At 37.6% G+C, this 19,482-nt stretch overlaps 2 protein-coding genes across 6 annotated transcripts; one reads left to right on the forward strand and one right to left on the reverse strand.

Annotated features, from left to right (window-relative positions):
- Positions 1-4,926: 4,926 nt before the first annotated feature.
- LOC137712766 (polyadenylation and cleavage factor homolog 4) lies at positions 4,927-12,047 on the reverse strand. Of its 5 annotated transcripts, none has more exons than XR_011065241.2 (7): positions 11,212-11,953; positions 9,422-9,523; positions 8,914-9,171; positions 7,924-8,343; positions 5,645-7,576; positions 5,383-5,521; positions 4,927-5,215 (listed from the first exon to the last, which is right to left on the reverse strand). XR_011065241.2 is itself a non-coding variant. In XM_068451922.2 (6 exons), the coding sequence occupies exons 1-6, from the start codon at positions 11,575-11,577 to the stop codon at positions 5,507-5,509; spliced, it is 3,084 nt and encodes a 1,027-aa protein (XP_068308023.2). In that variant the 5' UTR covers positions 11,578-12,047; the 3' UTR covers positions 4,927-5,506. The 5 variants fall into 5 exon arrangements, 3 of the variants coding, with proteins under 3 accessions (XP_068308023.2, XP_068308022.2, XP_088540235.1); XR_015955696.1 differs by having other exon boundaries at positions 7,924-8,334; positions 11,212-11,932; XM_068451922.2 differs by having other exon boundaries at positions 4,927-5,521; positions 7,924-8,334; positions 11,212-12,047.
- A 3,342-nt stretch (positions 12,048-15,389) lies between these two features.
- Positions 15,390-18,260, forward strand: LOC137713110 (ribosome production factor 2 homolog). Its single transcript, XM_068452366.2, has 6 exons — positions 15,390-15,599; positions 15,744-15,947; positions 16,783-17,028; positions 17,117-17,356; positions 17,439-17,504; positions 17,696-18,260. The coding sequence occupies exons 1-6, from the start codon at positions 15,465-15,467 to the stop codon at positions 17,903-17,905; spliced, it is 1,101 nt and encodes a 366-aa protein (XP_068308467.2). The 5' UTR covers positions 15,390-15,464; the 3' UTR covers positions 17,906-18,260.
- The last annotated feature ends 1,222 nt before the right edge of the window (positions 18,261-19,482 follow it).

A 19,482-nucleotide genomic window follows, 5' to 3' on the forward strand; every position in this document is an offset into this window, starting at 1 on the left:
GCATGTCAAGGAAGGCAGTCCAAAAGTTGACTTGGTTGACGATTTTTGTATTTGTGGTAAAAGACAAGCTATTTCTCTTTCTTTCGGTGCATCTAAAGAGAAAGCCGAAGCATCAGCAATGACCATAACAATGACATACACGTAGTACACAACGAAATTCTTTATCTCACACACTATACCACACTGTGGGTTTGATGCTAAGTACCTGTAATGTCTATTTTATATTGGTTTCGTTCGACTGTATGAATTTTAAAATGTTACTGTTTTGATTTTGCGTCATATTATATGTATGTCAATAGATGTCAACAACTTTCGAGCGAGCATATGTCGATTGATGTCAATATTTTTTTAGCGAACATCATGACAGATGCCTGCATATGCTAATTGAGCCTATTGACATATGCGCATATCAATACATACAAAGGCATAACGCTAGCAGCTACCCTACCCCAGACCTCAAGTGGCAATTCGTCGAGCAATTAGAGGACAGCTTTCAAGGACATGTGGACAAAAATTTACACTTGTCTTTATCTCCCACTCTCTGGTTTCCTCGTTCAGATATCCGGATGCAGGAAAAGGGCGGGGCTGGAGACACAGGTAGGAGATAGAGGAGGGTTTCATGGAAATTTTCAATTTCCCGATATGAATAAACCCATCAACATTTAACCAAATCTCAAATGGAACTTTGGTATGAGAGGCAGGAGGAGGGCTTCACTGAAATTTTATTAATTTTCAGTTTCACAGACTAATATAATTAGTTTCTCTCTCTAATTGTTACAACATTTAATAAAAGTCACCATCTTCAATCTTTGTGTATTTGAATCTGAACAATTAAAGTTTGGATTTTTATATACAAAGTGGTGAAATTCCATTGGATTTCCACGAGCACATGTGACTCTGTAAAAAATCTGACTCGAAGATAAATAAAAGTGTGAGAGATATGAAGGGAGGCTTGTCAAGGTTGTAACATTTCTCTCCATGTTAGCTTTCTCTTATAGCTCTTGTAAACAGAAAATGAAAGTAAAGAAACTGCTCTGCAACGAGACACAAGGAAACGCAAAGATTTGACGAATGACGAGTTATGAAGAAACAATAAGATTTAATGCGTCAGGGTGAAACGTAGAGATTTAACTGGACATTGTGAATGTCATAAATTCTATCAATTTCTAAAATACTTCTTATAATTAAGGAGTCGAATATGTCCTCCAACGTTAGAAAGGATAGTTAATCACGTACGTGTTTAGAGGGTTTGTAGAAATTTGGGACAAAGTTAATAAGTTAGGTTGCAAATTTTCAAATGGAAAACAGCTTGTCGGGCATGCGTGCATGTCAGGGAAGGCAGTCCAAAAGTTGACTTGGTTGACGATTTTTGTCTTTGTGGAAAGACCTGCGGTTCTCTTTCTTTCTGTGCATCCAAAGAGAAAGCACAGAAGCATCAGCAATGACCATAACAATGACGAACACGTAGTAAACACGAAATTCTTTATCTCACACACTATACCGCACCGTGGTTTACCTGTACTGTGTATATTATATTTATTTTGTTCAGACGGTATAAATCTTAAAATATTACTGCTTTCGGTTTTACCTCAAATCTTCTGTTAGCTCTATATACTCCAAGTTTTCTATTTGGTTCAACAATTATCTTTTATAAGTACTTCATATATGAAAAATGAAAAAACATTTACATAAAACAGGCGTATATAATCTCATTACAAATACATAAGAATTTAAAAAGTACGCTGTCACATCCCGGCCCGGGACGGATCACTTCCCGGGCCCGCTCCACCACTGTAGCAGGATATTGTCCGCTTTGGGCTTACTATTCCCTCACGGTTTTGTTTTTGGGAACTCACGAGCAACTTCCCAGTGGGTCACCCATCATGGGATTGCTCTAGCCCCCTTCTCGCTTAACTTCGAAGTTCCTACGGAACCCGAAGCCAGTGAGCTCCCAAAAAGCCTCGTGCTAGGAAGGGATAGGAATATACATTTAAGGATCACTCCCCTGGACGATGTGGGATGTCACAATCCACCCCCCTTAGGGGCCCGACGTCCTCGTCGGCACACTCGCGACCAGGGTTAGGCTCTGATTGGCGGGCTTACCATTCCCTCACGGTTTTGTTTTTGGGAACTCACGAGCAATTTCCCAGTGGGTCACCCATCATGGGATTGCTCTAGCCCCCTTCTCGCTTAACTTCGGAGTTCCTACGGAACCCGAAGTCAGTGAGCTCCCAAAAGGTCTAGTGCTAGGAAGGGATGAGAATATACATTTAAGGATCACTCCCCTGAACGATGTGGGATGTCACATACGCACTACAATATCTGAAAGAAAAAATCAATTGAACTAATGAAATTTACTTTTGAAATTATAGAAATCATGAATTAGTGAAGTGGGATTTAGAGGACAGAAGAAAAGGGATATCAACTCATCACGGATTGTAATATGCGAGCCATATATTTTTTTTGTTTTGTACACGTTAGTAAACTCATTCTTGATTGAAGTAATATTTTAGAAAACACATAAGAAGTGAAGAATTAGAATAATTTCGTACCGTTCCAAGTAAATAAACATGTCAAAAGTTAATTAGAAAAAAATAGTTAATTGCATTCTCAATCCCTCTCTTCCATATTTCTTATATCTTGTATTCATAATTTCCCTATTTCAATTGAATTCGGCATCAATTACGTTTATTATAATTTACCATTTCTCTAGTTTCCTTGCATTTTTTTATTAAAAGAAACCAATTGATGACGAAGCCACACGACAATCTACTCTTTCAAGATTCAGAAAAAATTTACTGAAGTATTTCAACATTTGAACATAAGCCTCCCGTATGAAGAAGAATTACCATAGCATGAAAATTCCTAAATTTTATTTTTTGTCATAAACAAACAAAGGGAAGGAAGTGGGTAGACCCCACAAACTGTACTGCTTGTAGTGCTTGCTTGGCCTTCCATGTGACTGAAACACTGGCTTAGTTTTATTCATCTTATTTATACACTGCTTTGCTTCTCCTTCCCTTTTTTCTCAGAACACACACTCACCACCCAAAAGCCAAAAGCCAAAAGCCAAATAGAGAAGAGAACCCATCAAGCAGATGAAGAATAACCAAAACTTTCTCATATTTTCTCTCTTTGTTTTTCTTCTTCTCTTCAACTCATCATCTGCTCGTGGTCGTCTTCTGCAACAAAACAAAGCTTCACTAACTGGAGCCGATGATATTGCAAATGTAAGATAATAAATATATATCCCTCCCCTCCCCCGTTTTAATTTATCTATGATTTTTTTTGCGTTTTCGTTAGTTAATTATTATATTTTGATGTTCTTCTTTGATTAATTGTTTGTTGGGTTCGTGGTAATTTTCATTTTAATTTTCCACAGCTGATGGGAGCAGAAGAATGTGATGAAAATGATGAAGAGTGTCTGCAGAGAAGGATGATTGCTGAAGCTCACTTGGATTATATTTACACCCAAAACCATAAGCCATAGACTTTGGATTTTCGCATCAAAGTTGTATAAGAAATAAGATGGATTTTCGCATAAAAGTTGTGTATAAGAAATAATTGTTTATTTTTTTGTGTAAGAAAATATAAACTTATTTAGATGTGCTTTTAAAATGACTGAAAGTGCTTTTAGAGGAAATTGTTTTGGGTTCCAAAAACGCTTGAAGTGCTTTCTGCAAGAACCATCATTTATGTGCTTTTTCCAAGAAGCATTTTACGTGCTTTTTCAGGATTCACTTGCATTTTTACTAAAGATTGGTTCTAAAAACATTTTCACCAAAAGCACTTTCAGTCATTTTAAAAGCACATCCAAACAAGTTCTATAGTATCAAAGTTGCCATTTACTATTTCTTCCTTCATTATTGTGATAATTTTTACGTCAATAAGTAATTTTCGCACTTTATTTTTTTTCATAGACACTTTTTTTATATTTTAAGCATAGAAGATTAAAACAGAAGTACGAAAATGTTAACGAAAGATCATAATTCGAAGTAGAAACAATTTTGGGAGCAAAATCCTTACCATTGAAATTTTTTTATAATTAATTTAGGAGCACATTCTCAGAAAGAGGAATTCATGACGCTAAATAATTGAGCAAATAATAATACTGAATTATTGAGAGAGAGAATCATTCAAAGTGGGATGAGGGATGTAAGAAAGTGCATGTGGAATAAGAAAAACGTTTTCATCATTCATGCATGTGGGGGCACTTGCAGGCTCCACACACGTACCATGTCACCACCGTAACAAAATTTCTTGCAGAACTAGTCGGCATGAAAGAGATTGATGTACGAAACATAACGTAATACATGACGCTAACTTCTTATGCGGTTTTTACTTTTTACAATCGTCAGATTAAAAGAATTGAATAATATCAAATAACAAAAATTAACAAATAGTGCTCGAATAGTACCACCCTAACTTGCCATTTGTGATCAAAACTCCTTGTGTATCGACAAGAACATAACCCTTTACGATTAAGCCTCGTCGGTTTGTTGTCTAGGATTGATCAAAACTACTTTGGTATGAACCTAACCCTTTTACGGGTGCAATTATGCCTCGTTTGCTGTCTAGAATTGAATCGTAAAGGATCACTTTATAATCAAGGTATTCTTGAGATAAGAGAATAATAATTTTTTATTTTGAGAGAAATTAGAACGGAATTAGACATGAAAAAAAAACCAATCCCTTCTAATCCACCAACTTTGAGGAGCATTGGAATAGATAAACTTTTTAAACGAATATTTCATCTTCTACCTTCAAGTTGGATACAATTTTTTTCTTTACTTCTTTCGAGATACCTTCAATATAGTAGTTTACCCATTCCAATTCAACCCAAGACGAGTCAAAAAGCAAACACGACACAAAAGGCAAAAAAATGGCACACTAAATTATATGATGAAAAGATGCTATCCTACAAAGTTTGGGAAGGTAAAGTAACATTTATCCATTATCTTTCCACAAGCATCGAAAGTAGACAGTATTCAACTCCAAATGCTATAAACTACACCGACAAAAATAAAAAAGTAAAAATTTAAAACATAAATTGTAAAAACATTGCTCCACTAATGGTAGCATGATACAGAGGCATCCCTCAAGGGCCACAAACACATGCCGATTGTGAAGCTGGAATGGTTTCGTTCGGAGGATCGGAGGTGTTTTCGTTGTTGCACTAAGATCGGACGACGACTATGGTATCAAGCGCAAATCGCTTCACAGAAGTCAAAAACAAGAACAAATATAGCAAAACATCAAAAGCACATAAGAGAAATCATTGAGATGGAAACTATCTGGCAAAGGGATGTATTTCTTTTCCTCGAAAACTTTGAATTAAACAAGAAGAAAATTGTAGAGGAGGAGCTAGTTGAAAGCTCTCACCACTATTTTGTGGCGCACGAAAAATAGGCATCGAAGATTCACATCTAAAGACACATTAATCTAAAACCTGGAATTCCCTCAAAAGTTCAGAATGCATGGAGTTTTGTCTCTTCAGCTTCGAGCGCTAAATTTCCGGTTCCTTGCAAAAAGTAAGAGGCAACATCTTAACATCTAAAATCGATAGTTTATGGTAGAAGACTAATAAAAGAAGGGCCAAAACATTGACAATTATTTTGCCCATACTTAACTAACAAGAGCTTACCAATTTAACATGGCCCGGCAATCCCAAATCACAGAGTGAACTTTCCACTGTACAATTTACATGCACAATGGGACCCTTCAAAACACTCTCCTCTGTGGTTTCCATCTCACCGGCCCCAGATGGAATACTCATGTACGAAGCTCCTTTGAACATCCATTCATCCCCTTCTTGACGATAAAAATCTTCAAAAATATCGCCACATATAACACATGCACATTGGTTTTCGTCTGCGGGAACCATGGGCTCATCAATGTCCATCGTCTCATTAGGCTCGTCTATTGAATTGTTGGCCTCAGGTACCAAAGGGGGTCCTGCTTTTCCAGCAACCCAGCTGGTTAAATTTGGATACCACTTCCTTGATGCCATAGCTGAACCATTGGCTTTGGGATTTTTAGAAGCATGCCATTCCAAGTGTCTCTCAAGTCGTTCTATAAGTTTGAGCTTAAGGCCACATATGCTACACTTATGTGGAAGGTCATTAAAAAGTTCATCAATCACGGCTGGATGGAATTCTCGGATTTTATCTGGCTTAAACTCAACGCCAATGAGGTTTCTTATTTCTGTCTTGGTAATTTGAGGTAAGGCAGCAGATGTTTTAGCTGCAGGTTCTGGGAGAGATGCATCATCAGTTCGAGATGAAACAGGAAGACTTGTTGAAACTGAAACTGGAGACACTGACACTAAACTGGTGGCAGGTCCACCAAGGCTCTTGTTTTGCGGTTCAGTCGGCTTTTGGGATGGCACAGGAGTGAGCGACTCTGACTTTGATGCAGATATCAAACCCTTTGCAACTAAGGAGCTTAAAAGGCTAGAAATTGGATCCGAGGAATTATTCACCACAGTTGAAGAACTTGCTGACGCACTACCCTCGAGAGATGAAGGAGGTTGGCTATGTGGAAGTGGCAGATGGCCTACCTTCTTCTGTGATACATTTGAGGAAGCCGGTGAGTTATCACCAGAAAGGTGACCTGATGTAAGTGCTGAGGCAACCTTGGACCCTGGGAGTGCAACCTGAGTAGGGGGAGGTCCACTTGGAAAGGGAGACTGAACACCTGGCAGTGATGGAATATGTCCCATGTCCCGAAGATTCAAATTCGGTAGGCTACCAGTAATTGATTTGTCAGATAAAATTCCAGTCTTCATAACGGCAGCCAACAAACTACTAGTGCTCAACTGTCCTGAGGTTTCTGCAGCAATGACATTTGAATGATCTGGTATAGAATCTCCAACAGTTGACGGAGTAGAAAAAGTGGAGACCGGTAGCACATGGGGCTTCTTAGTGTGACCGAAAGATTCAGACTCTATACTGTCTGGTTGTTGTCGAGAGGCATATTTGTGCCTTGATTGGATGGCAGGAATTGACAAAGATAAATCTTGAGGCTGTGATTTTGCTTTGCTACCCAGTCGAGCATTGGGAGTTGGGATTGGCAAAGGGTCCTCAGCAAGGTCTTGCTCAGCTAAACTTTGCAAATGATGACTAGGGTGTTGTACTGTTGATGTAGGTGAGGGAGAATACTGGTGCATCAGTGACTGCCCAGATGGTGATGCAGCTCTCACAGACTGAAGTTGCTGCTGTTTCCCTAAAGCTCCAGTAGGCCCTGATGCTGCACTAAATCCGATACTTAACGCTCCAATGCGAGAAGATGCTACTTGTGCTCTACTTCCCATCCTGGCCACAGAAAAATCTCCACTTGTCGATAGCCCACTTAAACTTGAAGCATAACGATCTGAGTGAACCGAACTAATGACAGGAGTACCAGAAGGGGTCAGCCTGTCAACACCGATAGAGTCCTGCAATGTCCAAGGTGATGACATCCGGTGACCAAGAGCAGATGGGTCTTTCTGTTCAGTAGGGTCAGCAGAGGTATCCGGATCAGCTGTTGATGCATAATCATTTACAGTTTTTGGTTTACGAAAATGACCTCCAAACCCCTGAGAATATGAGCAATTTCAAATAATAAGATTTTCTTCTTTTTTTTATCAAAAAAAAAATATCCTTAAATGTAAGAGGCAGTTTGTGCATCCTAGAGGTTAAGATAAGTGTGAAAGTAAAAGCATTGTATTGATCCCAACAGGGATCTGCCCAGTAACTATGTCAGTATTGTGTAAACTGTAAACTCTTCTGAGATTTAGCCAGCTATCCAAAAAAACTGAAGCACAAAAAAACTTGTCCTTGTATCTACCTCCACACTTTGTGGCTGAGAAATTAACATGTGAACCGGTAGGTAATCAACCTTCAGGTCCCAATTTTTCAATCAGTACAAGCAATTGGAGCTTACCAATCTCTCTGAATCATCAGAGGCCCAGTGATCTTTTCTTGAGTTTCTAGAAATATCTGAGGGGCCATGATCTGTTAATCTTGAGTTCATATCATCCCACATGAACTCCTCTTCCTCAGAATTCTTCCAGCTACTAGAAAGCCCACCACCGTTTCTAGTTGCAATGCCTGGTGCTGCCTTTAAGCGAGGATCAGCATTAGCAGATTTAGGCGCCGAGTAACTTGCAAGTCCATGCCTGATATTAACACCATTTCTTTGGGTGGGTAGTGTTTCTGTAATCTTCCCACCAATTCTTCCAATTCCTGGGTTTGAATTCCTGGGAAGATCAGAACCATATTCATATTCTCCATATTCAGCATCAATGTTGTTCTTCTCATGAACACGCTCGCTTAGTGCATCTGCATTGGACTGCTGCAAATTCTGCAAATGTTACCTATCATGAGCTGTGAAAAAAAAAGGACAATAATACGCACATAATATCAAATTTTACTTAACATTCATGCATTTTAACAGCAGGATCATCATCAATTGAGTTTGCCATAGCCCTAGAAAAGTCACTAGCCATTCCTTTTGCCTTCATACCAAAAACCAGCATAAACGAAATAAGTAAAAGCACTTATCTTTTCATAAGGAGCATGTGGGTAAATCAAGGTTGTACGAAGAAAACATATATTCTCAGATATCAAGTCATCTGGTAAAGGATCAAGATACTTCTGGAAAATATAGCATAACTCCAAACTATAAGAGCAATATTCTATGAATAAACTCCCTGAATAAATAAAAAGAGCAACATAGAAGTTTTACAACCTACTATAAGAGTTCTAGTTTCCAGTATTAAAAAAGCTCATCAGAGTATAGTTTTCTGATGTTATTATTTATTTGTGATAACTTTTAACAATCCACCACTAAATCTTGGAACATCAATACTAGGTGGTCAAAACTCAAGAGATGTGAATCCACATCCATAATTGACTTCAGAACTCCACTTACCCTAGTTGGCTGCTGAAGACGTTGCCTTTCCAAATATTTGGGATTCACATGAATGCTATGTGCTTGTCGCTGTGACTGCGAATCTGGTCTTGATGTTGCTACTCCAGTGGATGAACCATTTGCCGTAGAAGAAAATCCAAGTTCTTTCTCAATCATCTGAAGTGTCTGAGCAGGAAACACTCCTTTCCATGTTCCAAAAAGATGTCGCATACTTTGATGTATAGGAGGTTCAACCTGCCTATATGCCTTGCAGAACACCTATAAGTTCAAGAGAAAGGCAAAGAATTGGCAAAGTAACTAACAAAGAATCAAGTCTACCGTGAGTTGTGACAAATACGGGTAGCAAGGACGTAGTGTGCAAACAAACATCTTTTTTATTTGAAAGATACCAGGTAATGGGTTAGCGGTGAAGATCAGGAACAATACATGTCAAAAGAAAAAAGAAAAAAAAAAGCATGCTTTCCATCAACTAGACGAAGCATGCTGAGAATCAAGAAAGAAATCTAACCTCAGGGAGTCTGACAGCAAAATATTTGATATAATCCCTTCCGATATTCTTTACAATACTGTCCAAAAGATAAAGTGATGGTAACTTCTGCTCGCTAGGAACCTGCAAATTACTTTCTAGAATTAGATATTATACACTAGATGCAGCCAGTATTGTTTAAACAAATAAGCAATTAATAAACCAATGGCCTAGAACCAATGTTTCCCAAGAGAGTGTGGAAGGGGAAGGAGAATTTGTGTCAGTTTAGACTCTTCAAACACATTTATAAGATATCAAAAGCAACATAAACTGCACGTATAATCACTTCTAAACTATCCCATTGGGGGGGCAAAACTTAGGCTCTTAGGAGAAAATACAGTAACTAGAATAATGCGAGTGATATTCATTCATTTATTTTTACAGTCATATTTTATGACTTGTTTTCTCGTGTGTCCTCAAAAAACTTGACTTTCTCACTCTAGTTTCTGTCTCACAAGGATTTGAGTCATTTCCTTATGGGAACAATGAAAACTAACTAACAAGACATCCTTCACTCTGCCACTCCTAGATAATATAACATGTATAGAAACATCTCCAGGCACCTAATAATCAGAAGATACGCTCAGCTAGAAATGGAATGTGTGCTATCAGAACCCTAAAGGAGAGCAATTCCAGAGTGCAATAATAGACTGAACATCTAAATCTATTTGACGTATATAAGTGTATATAAATGTACTGTACATCGTATATTTTGGTGGTAATCACACTGATAAATCAAATATGCCCTCCATCTTTCAAATGTAAGGATGTCAATGAAATTGGCACCATCACTTTAGTGCTCTAACAAAACCTGAGGTTTGTATGTATTCTCTGTTTTGTCAATCTGACAGTCTTTAATTACCACCAGAAGATCAGTATAGCAAGATAATTACCACTGAGCAAAACACCTGCAGAGTCAGCTATCGAAGTCTTGCAGGGCATTACCATCAGGTCTAAAAACTCCCCAAAACTCTATCTGAATAAGGTTCTTACATACAACCACAACATATAATGCTGATTTTCTAAACATAGCGGCATCTGTAAGGTTATGAAAGTGGTTTTCCTCCCCTTTCAAATGCTGCAGCGTTGTTGTAACAAGAATAAAACAGCTATATGCAGAGATTTTCTGTGAAACCCGTAGGCCATAACCATAAGGATGTGATTTATTCATTCGGTTTTGAAACGTGCTACAGCTCATTCCACAAAACCCATTTAATCACAGAATGTCAAAACTATTCTCATGTAGCTACATACAGCCTCATTTGCGTGCAATGGATTAAACAAATTCCACGCAGGCAACCAGAAAATGATGAAGTGGAACTTGTCAAACCTGGGGGAATGTCAGGAAAACATATTGATTACACGTGCAATGCCTGACCAATGTTAACTGCAGCCAACCCCTCAACTCAATATCATACGGGAAAAATAAGAATGAAATTGGATGTTCATTACTTCGATAGGCTCACCGGCGAATACAAACATTCTCACTCAGTCAAAACTAGATCACCACACATAGCACAAACCTTTATTATTTGCATCAGGAAATTAAACAAACATTTAACTGGGGACAAGCTTTCGGAACAAAAAAATTTCACTAAATTATCGGCATAACATAAAACATGAGTAAGAGCGAGCACTAACACATTTTAGTTCTCCTTTCGCACCTCCATCCCTTTCTTTTTCATTGTACAAGTCGAATTCAAACAACCGGTGCCATAACCAAAAATATAAAACACAAATACAGCTATATACAGTGTAAAGCTGAGTTTCACCTCAATAATGTGGCTGCATACAGTTGCCGCCACCGCCTTCGCCGCGTGGAGGTTCTCACCGGCAATTATCGTCAGATTGGTAATAATTGGCTTTGAATTGAAGGTGAGCTCCGCCAACGCCGTCTTGTACTGGCTCACAAGCTCCTGATGCTGCAGTGGCTGCGGCACATAGCCCCCACCCCCGCGATTCGGGTCATCGCTCCCGGTGTCTTTATCAGTCACTCTGAATCTTGACAGCACTGGATTAGCTCCCCCACCAGGTCTCTGCCCAAAAGCTCGTCCATTCGGGTTTTCGGCCAATCGGGGCTTCTTCAAGCCTGGTTCATTCGATCCGCTAAACGGCCTACGCGAGCTCTCCATTTCCATCACAGTCTCAGAAATCAAAACCCTAACCCTAAATCCCTAATCTTCGGTTACAAATCAGCCATCTATAAAAATAAAACAAAAAATTAATCCAAAATTGTATACTACCAACAGCGAAAGGCCTAGTTATCGACACGATAATGAAGAAAATCAAAAATCCCTAAATACATGGATAATTATCAATATAAACCCTGATTCTTATTACAGGTATACAAATTAAATTGAAAAAATAAAAGCAAAAACAAAATCGAAAAATTGGAGCGGAGATTGGAGGGTTATTGGTGGAATAAGAAGATTAGGGAATTGGGAATTAGGGTTAGATTTAGAACAAGGACATGGGGAGTGTGCATCTGTGTGTGAGGAAGATATATTATATAGCGGGGAAGGTCGTTTAAAGACAATTAAAATTAAAAAGAAAAAAAAATATGGGTTATTTTCTTTTCCTTTTTTTTTTACTTAAAATACAAAAGGTTATTTTGAATTTTCTTTTTCAAACAAAAGTTGGGGAAGAGATCCCCTCCGGATCTCTTCTACAAAAACTCACCAATCAATCAATCCGGAGTTTTAAAATTTGATCAAACGGTTAAAATTATTATAACTTTTAAAATGATCTTCTGTTTATATCCATTGAATCAACTTTCAAAATTCCGAATTATTTGATTGGTGGGCTTTGATGGGAAAGATCTAGAAAGGATCACTTCCCCATAAGTTGGCCCTCATGATAAGATAAAGTTAACGTATCATACATGTACGTACGAACATATTTTTTTAAAATACTTACATTTTTTGTACAAATATCAATGATTTGTTAAATTGCACATCTTTTAATACTCCAACATATGATACACGTACTTACATATTTTTCACGTCTAATGCGCGTTATTTAGATATATTTTCTAGGGCCAGAAAAAAAATACCAAAAATCTCAAACCAAACCAAAAAAATTTCAGAAACCGAACCGAAAAAATCCCAAACCGAAAATCCCGAAAATTTCAGTACCCAATATCTAACCAATCCCGAAATTTCGGTACGGGAATCGGTCTCAAGTTTTTGGGGTTTTGATAATCCCAAACAGAACCGAAAAAAATATATATATATTATTTAAATTTTAAATATATATTTAGAATTTTAATAGCCGTCGAATTCGGTTGAGATTTAATCTCAACCGTTGAATCTTATCAAACCTACCGAAGAACATAACTATTCACTCTCAACTCAAACCTCGCTCGCTGTCACCACCTTCCTTGCCGATTTCTCTCTCCGTTTTCAAATCCGGCCACACAAGTGACTCACTTGAGTCACAAATCACCTCTGTGATCTCTTATCTCTCTCTGAGTCTCTCTCGACTTCTCATCCCTCAAAGACAATGGAGGAGCCTTTCTCTCTCGACGTCGACTGACTGTGCACCGATTCTCTTCTCCCTAGATCAAGTAAATTTTAGAATTAATTTAGGGTTTGAAATTCAATTAGGGTTGGAATTCTAGATTTGGGTTTAGGGGTTGAGGAAATATACCTTACTGGTTGAACTTGAAATTTAGGGGTTGACATTTAGGGGCTGAAATATTTTGCTTTTATATTTTGTGTTTTCAATTTGTTTGCAGCTTTCTGTAGGCAGGTTTGTTAATGGATTGAATTAAACAATCATTTTTTGTTCAGGTTTCAATCGAATCATAACATTTTTTATAGAACAAATGCTTGATTAATTTGGGGATTAGGAGGAGGGTGTGCAGTTTGTTCTAAAAAAATATCTCTATTTTCGTTGGCAAACCTTGTTTGGTCTATTTATACGATTCTTATCGGTAATTTTGATTACTTTTGTTGGGGATGTTTTGTTCATTTGTTGTTAAATTTGCGAGAGGTGAACGAAGTAAAATGCTTTTAGTTAATTGGGATAAGTCGGGATAGGGTGGAAATCATTTATCGGTTATGGCAGGATGGGGAGGAAGGAGGAGGATTCTCTACCCTCCTAATTTCTCTATCCTTTCATGCTCTCTTATTTGAACGGTCACGGTTAAGCCACGTTAACATTTTATATTGATTTTTTTATAGAGATAATAAGATCAAAAACAATGTGTGAGAGGAGAGGATGAAAAGGGATCGGAATAGGAGGATAGAGAATCCTCCTTCAAAGAATAAGGGCCTATTTAACACCACCATGCGAATTCCCAAGGCTTTCACACAATAGGTTCGTTTTTGCTTTCGTCCACATTGTTTTTCCTTTCAAAAGTTTCAATTTTTAAACCATTTTTTGAGCTTGTGAAGCGTGAATTTTGTGATGGTAGTGTCTGCATTTACGTTTCGGTTCGGTAGATAGGCAGATATATGCAAGGATTTTGATTTGATTTTATTTCTACACAGAATGACTTGATCACTTGGTTCATGCTTGGGAACGATAGATATGCAAATTGGCTATTATGCACACTGCACAAGAAGTTATTATAGCCCATACTGCACAGTGCACAGCAAGTTATTATAGCCCAAAAGTCCAAAATTATTTATGGATTCCCAAAAATTAGGATTCTGAAAATTTGGTTTGGAATCGGTCTTGAAATTGGAAATCCCGAAAATTTCGGTTTGGGAATCGGGACAAAAATTTCGGTTTGGTAGCCCATACCGAACAATAATGCACATAAATTTTGTATATTATATACGTATTTTTAAAATACTATTGAAAAACAAAAATTATATTATTTAAATAAATATTAAAATTTTAAAAAGGTCGAATTTTTCAAACTTTCTTTCTAATGTCGAATAATATGCTCACGTATTTTTTTACATATTTTTTGTATTTTACAAACTATGATATTCAAATAAAAGTTGAAGGGATTGTGAGCAAGTTATAAACTTATAGAAATTCATGGATTTTGTGAGGACTTTATTTTGAATTTTAGTGTATTCTCATGGATTCTCATGAACTTTTTAATGGCTTATTTAATATGGCATTTCCACTGGTTTTAGGTTTTCAACATTCAAAATAATGAATAATGAACTTTTAATGGCCATTTCAACTAGTTTTAAATTTCTAATATTCAAATAATGAACTTTTTAATGGCTTATTTAATAGGCATTTCCACTAGTTTTAAATATTCAATATTCAAAATAATGATGGGTCATCATGTGTGATGTTAGTGGTGATGGTCATGATAAGGGGCAATGGTGGTGGAGACAACGGTGGTTTCAGTGGCGGTGAAGGCATGGTGGCAATGGCGGTGGGGTATTAATACATGTACAAAATTTGGGGGAAACATTTAGGCAGCGTATAACCATATTATTTGGTAATCAAGGAGCACTCTCATGTGTAAGTATGTGTAACTTGTATAAGGTGAAGAAATTATATTGTGTAATAGGTTTTTTTTTTAATATACCTGGTTACACTTAACATTTGCCGCTAAAATGACATACGTCAAATTACAATAGTTGTACGTAATATCTTTAGTATAATTTCAATATTTTAAATGCTTGAGTTACATGGAAATAGAAAAGACAACACTAACTACCTATATTGGATGACAGAAAAATCGAATTTAGAACCTTAGGCTCATATGCAAAAAATAAATACTCTTAATCAACATAACAACAATTTCTTTTATGTAACACCTACGAGGCTACAAAGGAAATTCTCGCTCTCACATTTTATTTTTTCATGAGTGGACGATTGAAGAGAAAGGTAAAGAGAAAAAAGAGATTGGGCTTAAGCTGGGTTACAAATGATGGGCCGAAGAAGGCCGAGTAAAGCAGCAAATTTTCCGAGTCCATACGAGCCCACAAAACCCTAATGACATCATATCAGACTCCACAGTCGTCACCGTCGGTTTGGAATAAAACCCTAGCTTCCCTTCCAAAGTCCTGCAACTGTATTTCTCAGAGGGTTTTACATTTTGCAGTCAACCATGTTGCCTGTGAAAACTGCCCAAAAAGGAAAGGCCACAAGAGAGCCAGAGGGTTCGCAGCCAACCTTGTTGCAAGTGAGAACTCCCAAGAGTGGAAAGGCCAGAAGAGAGCTAGAGAAACGTGCCCCCAAGATCGTAAGTTCCTCACATCTGTTTGTTTCTCGGGAAAATTTGTTCTTTTCCCGTGTCTAAAAGCAAAAGTTCAGATTTTTCAACTTGGGTATTGGTTTTTTCGAATTTTTTTATTGATTTTTCAATTGGTTTTATATGATTTTAAAGGTTGAGACGGGGAAAAAGACGTTGATTCTTCACGGTAGGAAGACGAGTAGTGTGATTAATTCTGTGTTATCGGACCTTTACCATTTGAAGAAGGACAGTGCTGTGAAATTCAGCCGCAGGAATGAAGATATTAGCCCTTTTGAAAGTGGGGGTGATACTTCCCTTGAGTTCTTCTCTCACAAAACCGATTGCAGCATTTTCGTCGTAAGTATAAAACTACTTCAGCATTTTGCTTCTCCAATAATTTGATTTCATGTGAGCTTGGTATGAATAAATAAATAAATATATGTGTGTGTGTTATGCAACTGTTTTCTGTTTCGGATTTGAAAGGTTATTTGGATTTTGATAGTGTTGCAGCATTTACTTAGTTTTACAGGATTTATTGCTAGCATTGATGAACGTTTTGGAAGATGTTTGGTTGTTTTCTGTTATTTCTTTGAGTTGCTCATTAGAACGAATGTGTTTCTGGTAGAAATCTTTGGTTTCAATTTGTTACTATTCTTTCAATGTTCTGGAAATCTTTGATTTTTTCAGTTTATGTTTCGATGATGAACCTGCCTCTTTGATCCTGTTGTGGCATTTGCAATGGATTTGGTAGGTGACAAACTATTTTAGTTATATGCTTGGACATTGCAGACGCAGAATTCGTAACACAGAATAACTAAAAGCAACTCAAAACCAATGAAAGTATTTGTATTTATTTCTATCTATCATCCTTCATTTTGGAATGCCAAGGATGCTCGTTTCCCGCTTGTTAGTCCCATGTTACCTTTTGTAGTTTTGATGTGGACTTTATCTTGAATGCTTCAGCCTATATCTTGAATTCTATATATTCCAACTACATCTACTCATTTTTCAAAATGTATGCATGATGATCGATGTTTATCCCATTTTCTGAACTGAGTTCTTGACTCACCCTATTTAGAATGCTGAGCCCCTGTGCTGCCTAAATACGATCAGGCACTGTATCTTATGCTTGTGTTTATTTCCCAATTTCTCAAATGTAATTTTGAAGTTGTTAATTGCTCTTATATTGCAGTTTGGCTCTCACTCAAAGAAGCGGCCTGACAATCTTGTCATAGGGAGAACTTATGATCACCATATATATGATCTTGTAGAGGTTGGTGTTGAAAACTATAAACCATTGGAATCGTTTACATATGACAAGAAACTAGCACCACGGGTGGGGACGAAACCTTTCATTTGCTTTATTGGAGAAGGATTTGAAAGCGCAGGAGAGCTGCAACATTTGAAGGAAGTTTTGCTTGATCTGGTGCGAGGAGAGGTTTATCTCTGCTGCCATTTTGTTGCACGTTACTTGTTTTTGAATTTAGTGAGGGATATTAATATATGCATAAAAATGATATGTGCAGGTTGTAGAGAAATTAAATCTTGCCGGTTTAGATCGTGTATATGTATGTACAGCTATATCTTCTAAAAAAGTGGTTCTTACTCAATGTGCACTGCGACTTAAAAAATCTGGCACGGTAGTTCCACGGATGGAGCTAGTTGAAGTTGGCCCCTCCATGGATTTAGTAGTTCGTCGGCATCGCCTTCCTAATGAAAGCCTAAGGAAAGAAGCAATGAGAGACGGCAAAAATCAGCCTAAGAAGGTTGAAATACTAAATCTCCTGATTTCTCTGGTTTCTTTTGCATGTAACATGTCTGTAACGCAATTCCTCTTATTACTTCCAGGACAAGAATATTAAACAGGACCTACTGCGGGGCAAGGTTGGGAAAATCAACATCCCAGATCAAAAGGTAAACGGCGAACATAGATTATTTCATATAGCGGTTGTTCTGTGGTCTAGAGGGCGAGCGTTAGTTTACATGACCTGAACCATTTCTCCTCTACTTGCGTCTTTTTCTACTGTACATTTTGTCCAGTGCACTGATGTTAAGCATGTCTAACTAATATTTCTTTATCGTTTTTGTTGACAAACTCTGTTTAGATTGGAGATACGGTGTATTATCACACAAAGGTTGGTGATACATTTGTGCCTAGCAAAACGAAGGGAGTTAAAAGGGAGCGACGTGAAGCTAGAATGAAACACGAGGGTAATGAGCGTACACCAAAGGTTCAAGACATGCTAGAGCCCAAGAAAGCAAAAAAACTTAAAAGGGAGCGCCATGATCCTACAACAACCAAGTATGCCGAGTGAGTCTTCGGACAAACGGACTCTGCAGGGGGTTAAGTTGAGTTACTCTCTTGCTACTAACAGACTTTGGCTTTTCGGCCAGTGCTTGCAAGGATTAGAGTCAGCAGATGTAATGGATCTCCGCGGTGCTCGGGATTTTTGTTCTTGCCATATTTCACAGATCTAGCTTATATAATTAGTTGCATTCCCAGCATGAGTTATATCTGTTGTATTCCTTCTGCTTCCATAGCCTCTTCCGTCTCCGCGAGTTAAAATTAGTTACTGCGTCAGCAATTTGTTGCCTGAAAGGCTCTGTTATTCGACATTCCAATGTCAAGATTGGCTTTATGTTATGTACTGGTTTCTCTTTCTTTAGTTATATTTCTGAAAGTTTGCTTGCCACATTTAACTAAATATGACTTAATTCAATTGTTCAAGTAATAGCAGATACAATTCAGACCAACTTTTGCCATCTCTGAAGCTAATGACTCCTTTTTCAGAGTTGAACTTGAACTAAATAAAAGCACAAAATATACAACTTTTCTAAAATAGTCGAGTAGTAGGGGTGCAACTCGGGTGGGTTGGGTGGTTTAGATGGTCAATCCAATCCTAATCCGAAATTCATAATTCAAGTTTGGATTGACTTCGAGTTCATGTTGGTTTATCCGGGTATAAATTGGGTTCGGGCTTACAAAGGTTTGGTTCAAGTTTGCCTAACTCTATCAAGTTTAATATTGTACTACATTATTAAAATATGTAAAGTTGAAATTAATTACAAGACAACACCAAAGTTTTAACCAAAAGAAACGTAAAAGCAACACTATCATTCATTGTTCAAATAAAAACCAGAAATCAAATTTCAAGTATAGCCCTCCCAATATAATATGAAGTGTGATAAGATAAATATCTGCACGAGCAATTTAAGATAAAAATTGAGTTGAATTTGGGTTGACATGGACCCAACACAATAAATGATCGGGTAGAGGACGGATTGAATTTGAGCAGGTTATTACTTCATTCTAACCAGCCCTATCAAGTTTAAAATCGGGCTGGGCATGGGCTGACTTAGGCGCTATCCAATTGTATGAAAAATTGATGTTCAAGTTTGAACTACCCGGTAGTCCGGACTACCAAAGATGAACCCAAAAATATAAAGTACCCTATGGTGACAGTGGACATCTGAATCTTTGATTTAGCCTAATCTTAACCCATTTCGCCGGCTTCAAGTTTAAACGTTCGGTAATCTTCCTCTCGCTGTTTTTGAGAAGGCTGGCAGTTCTTCAAAGCAACTCTTCACTAATGTAATGCACCTCAATGCTTCTTCGGTGTTTGTATTCGTACACCAACTGGAGAAATCCAGTCCAAAAAATTGTAAACGTTAAAAGTTGGGAGACCAACGAGAAGAAGAATGATCCCAACAGATTGGCCTACTAATTTCTGTACCTGTTAAACAGTTCACCTGTCTGGAATTTCACGAGCTCAGAAGGGCAAAATCCAATACGCACGACCCCGTTTCCCCGGCGGAATCGAGCTACCTTTCCAGAGGATAAAGACCTGCAGTTTCACAGCTCTATTATTTGTTAGCAACAGAACTTTGAGAT

Source organism: Pyrus communis, chromosome 14 (assembly GCF_041283825.1).
Source record: "Pyrus communis isolate YQ-2024b chromosome 14, ASM4128382v1, whole genome shotgun sequence".
Lineage (NCBI taxonomy): Eukaryota > Viridiplantae > Streptophyta > Magnoliopsida > Rosales > Rosaceae > Pyrus > Pyrus communis.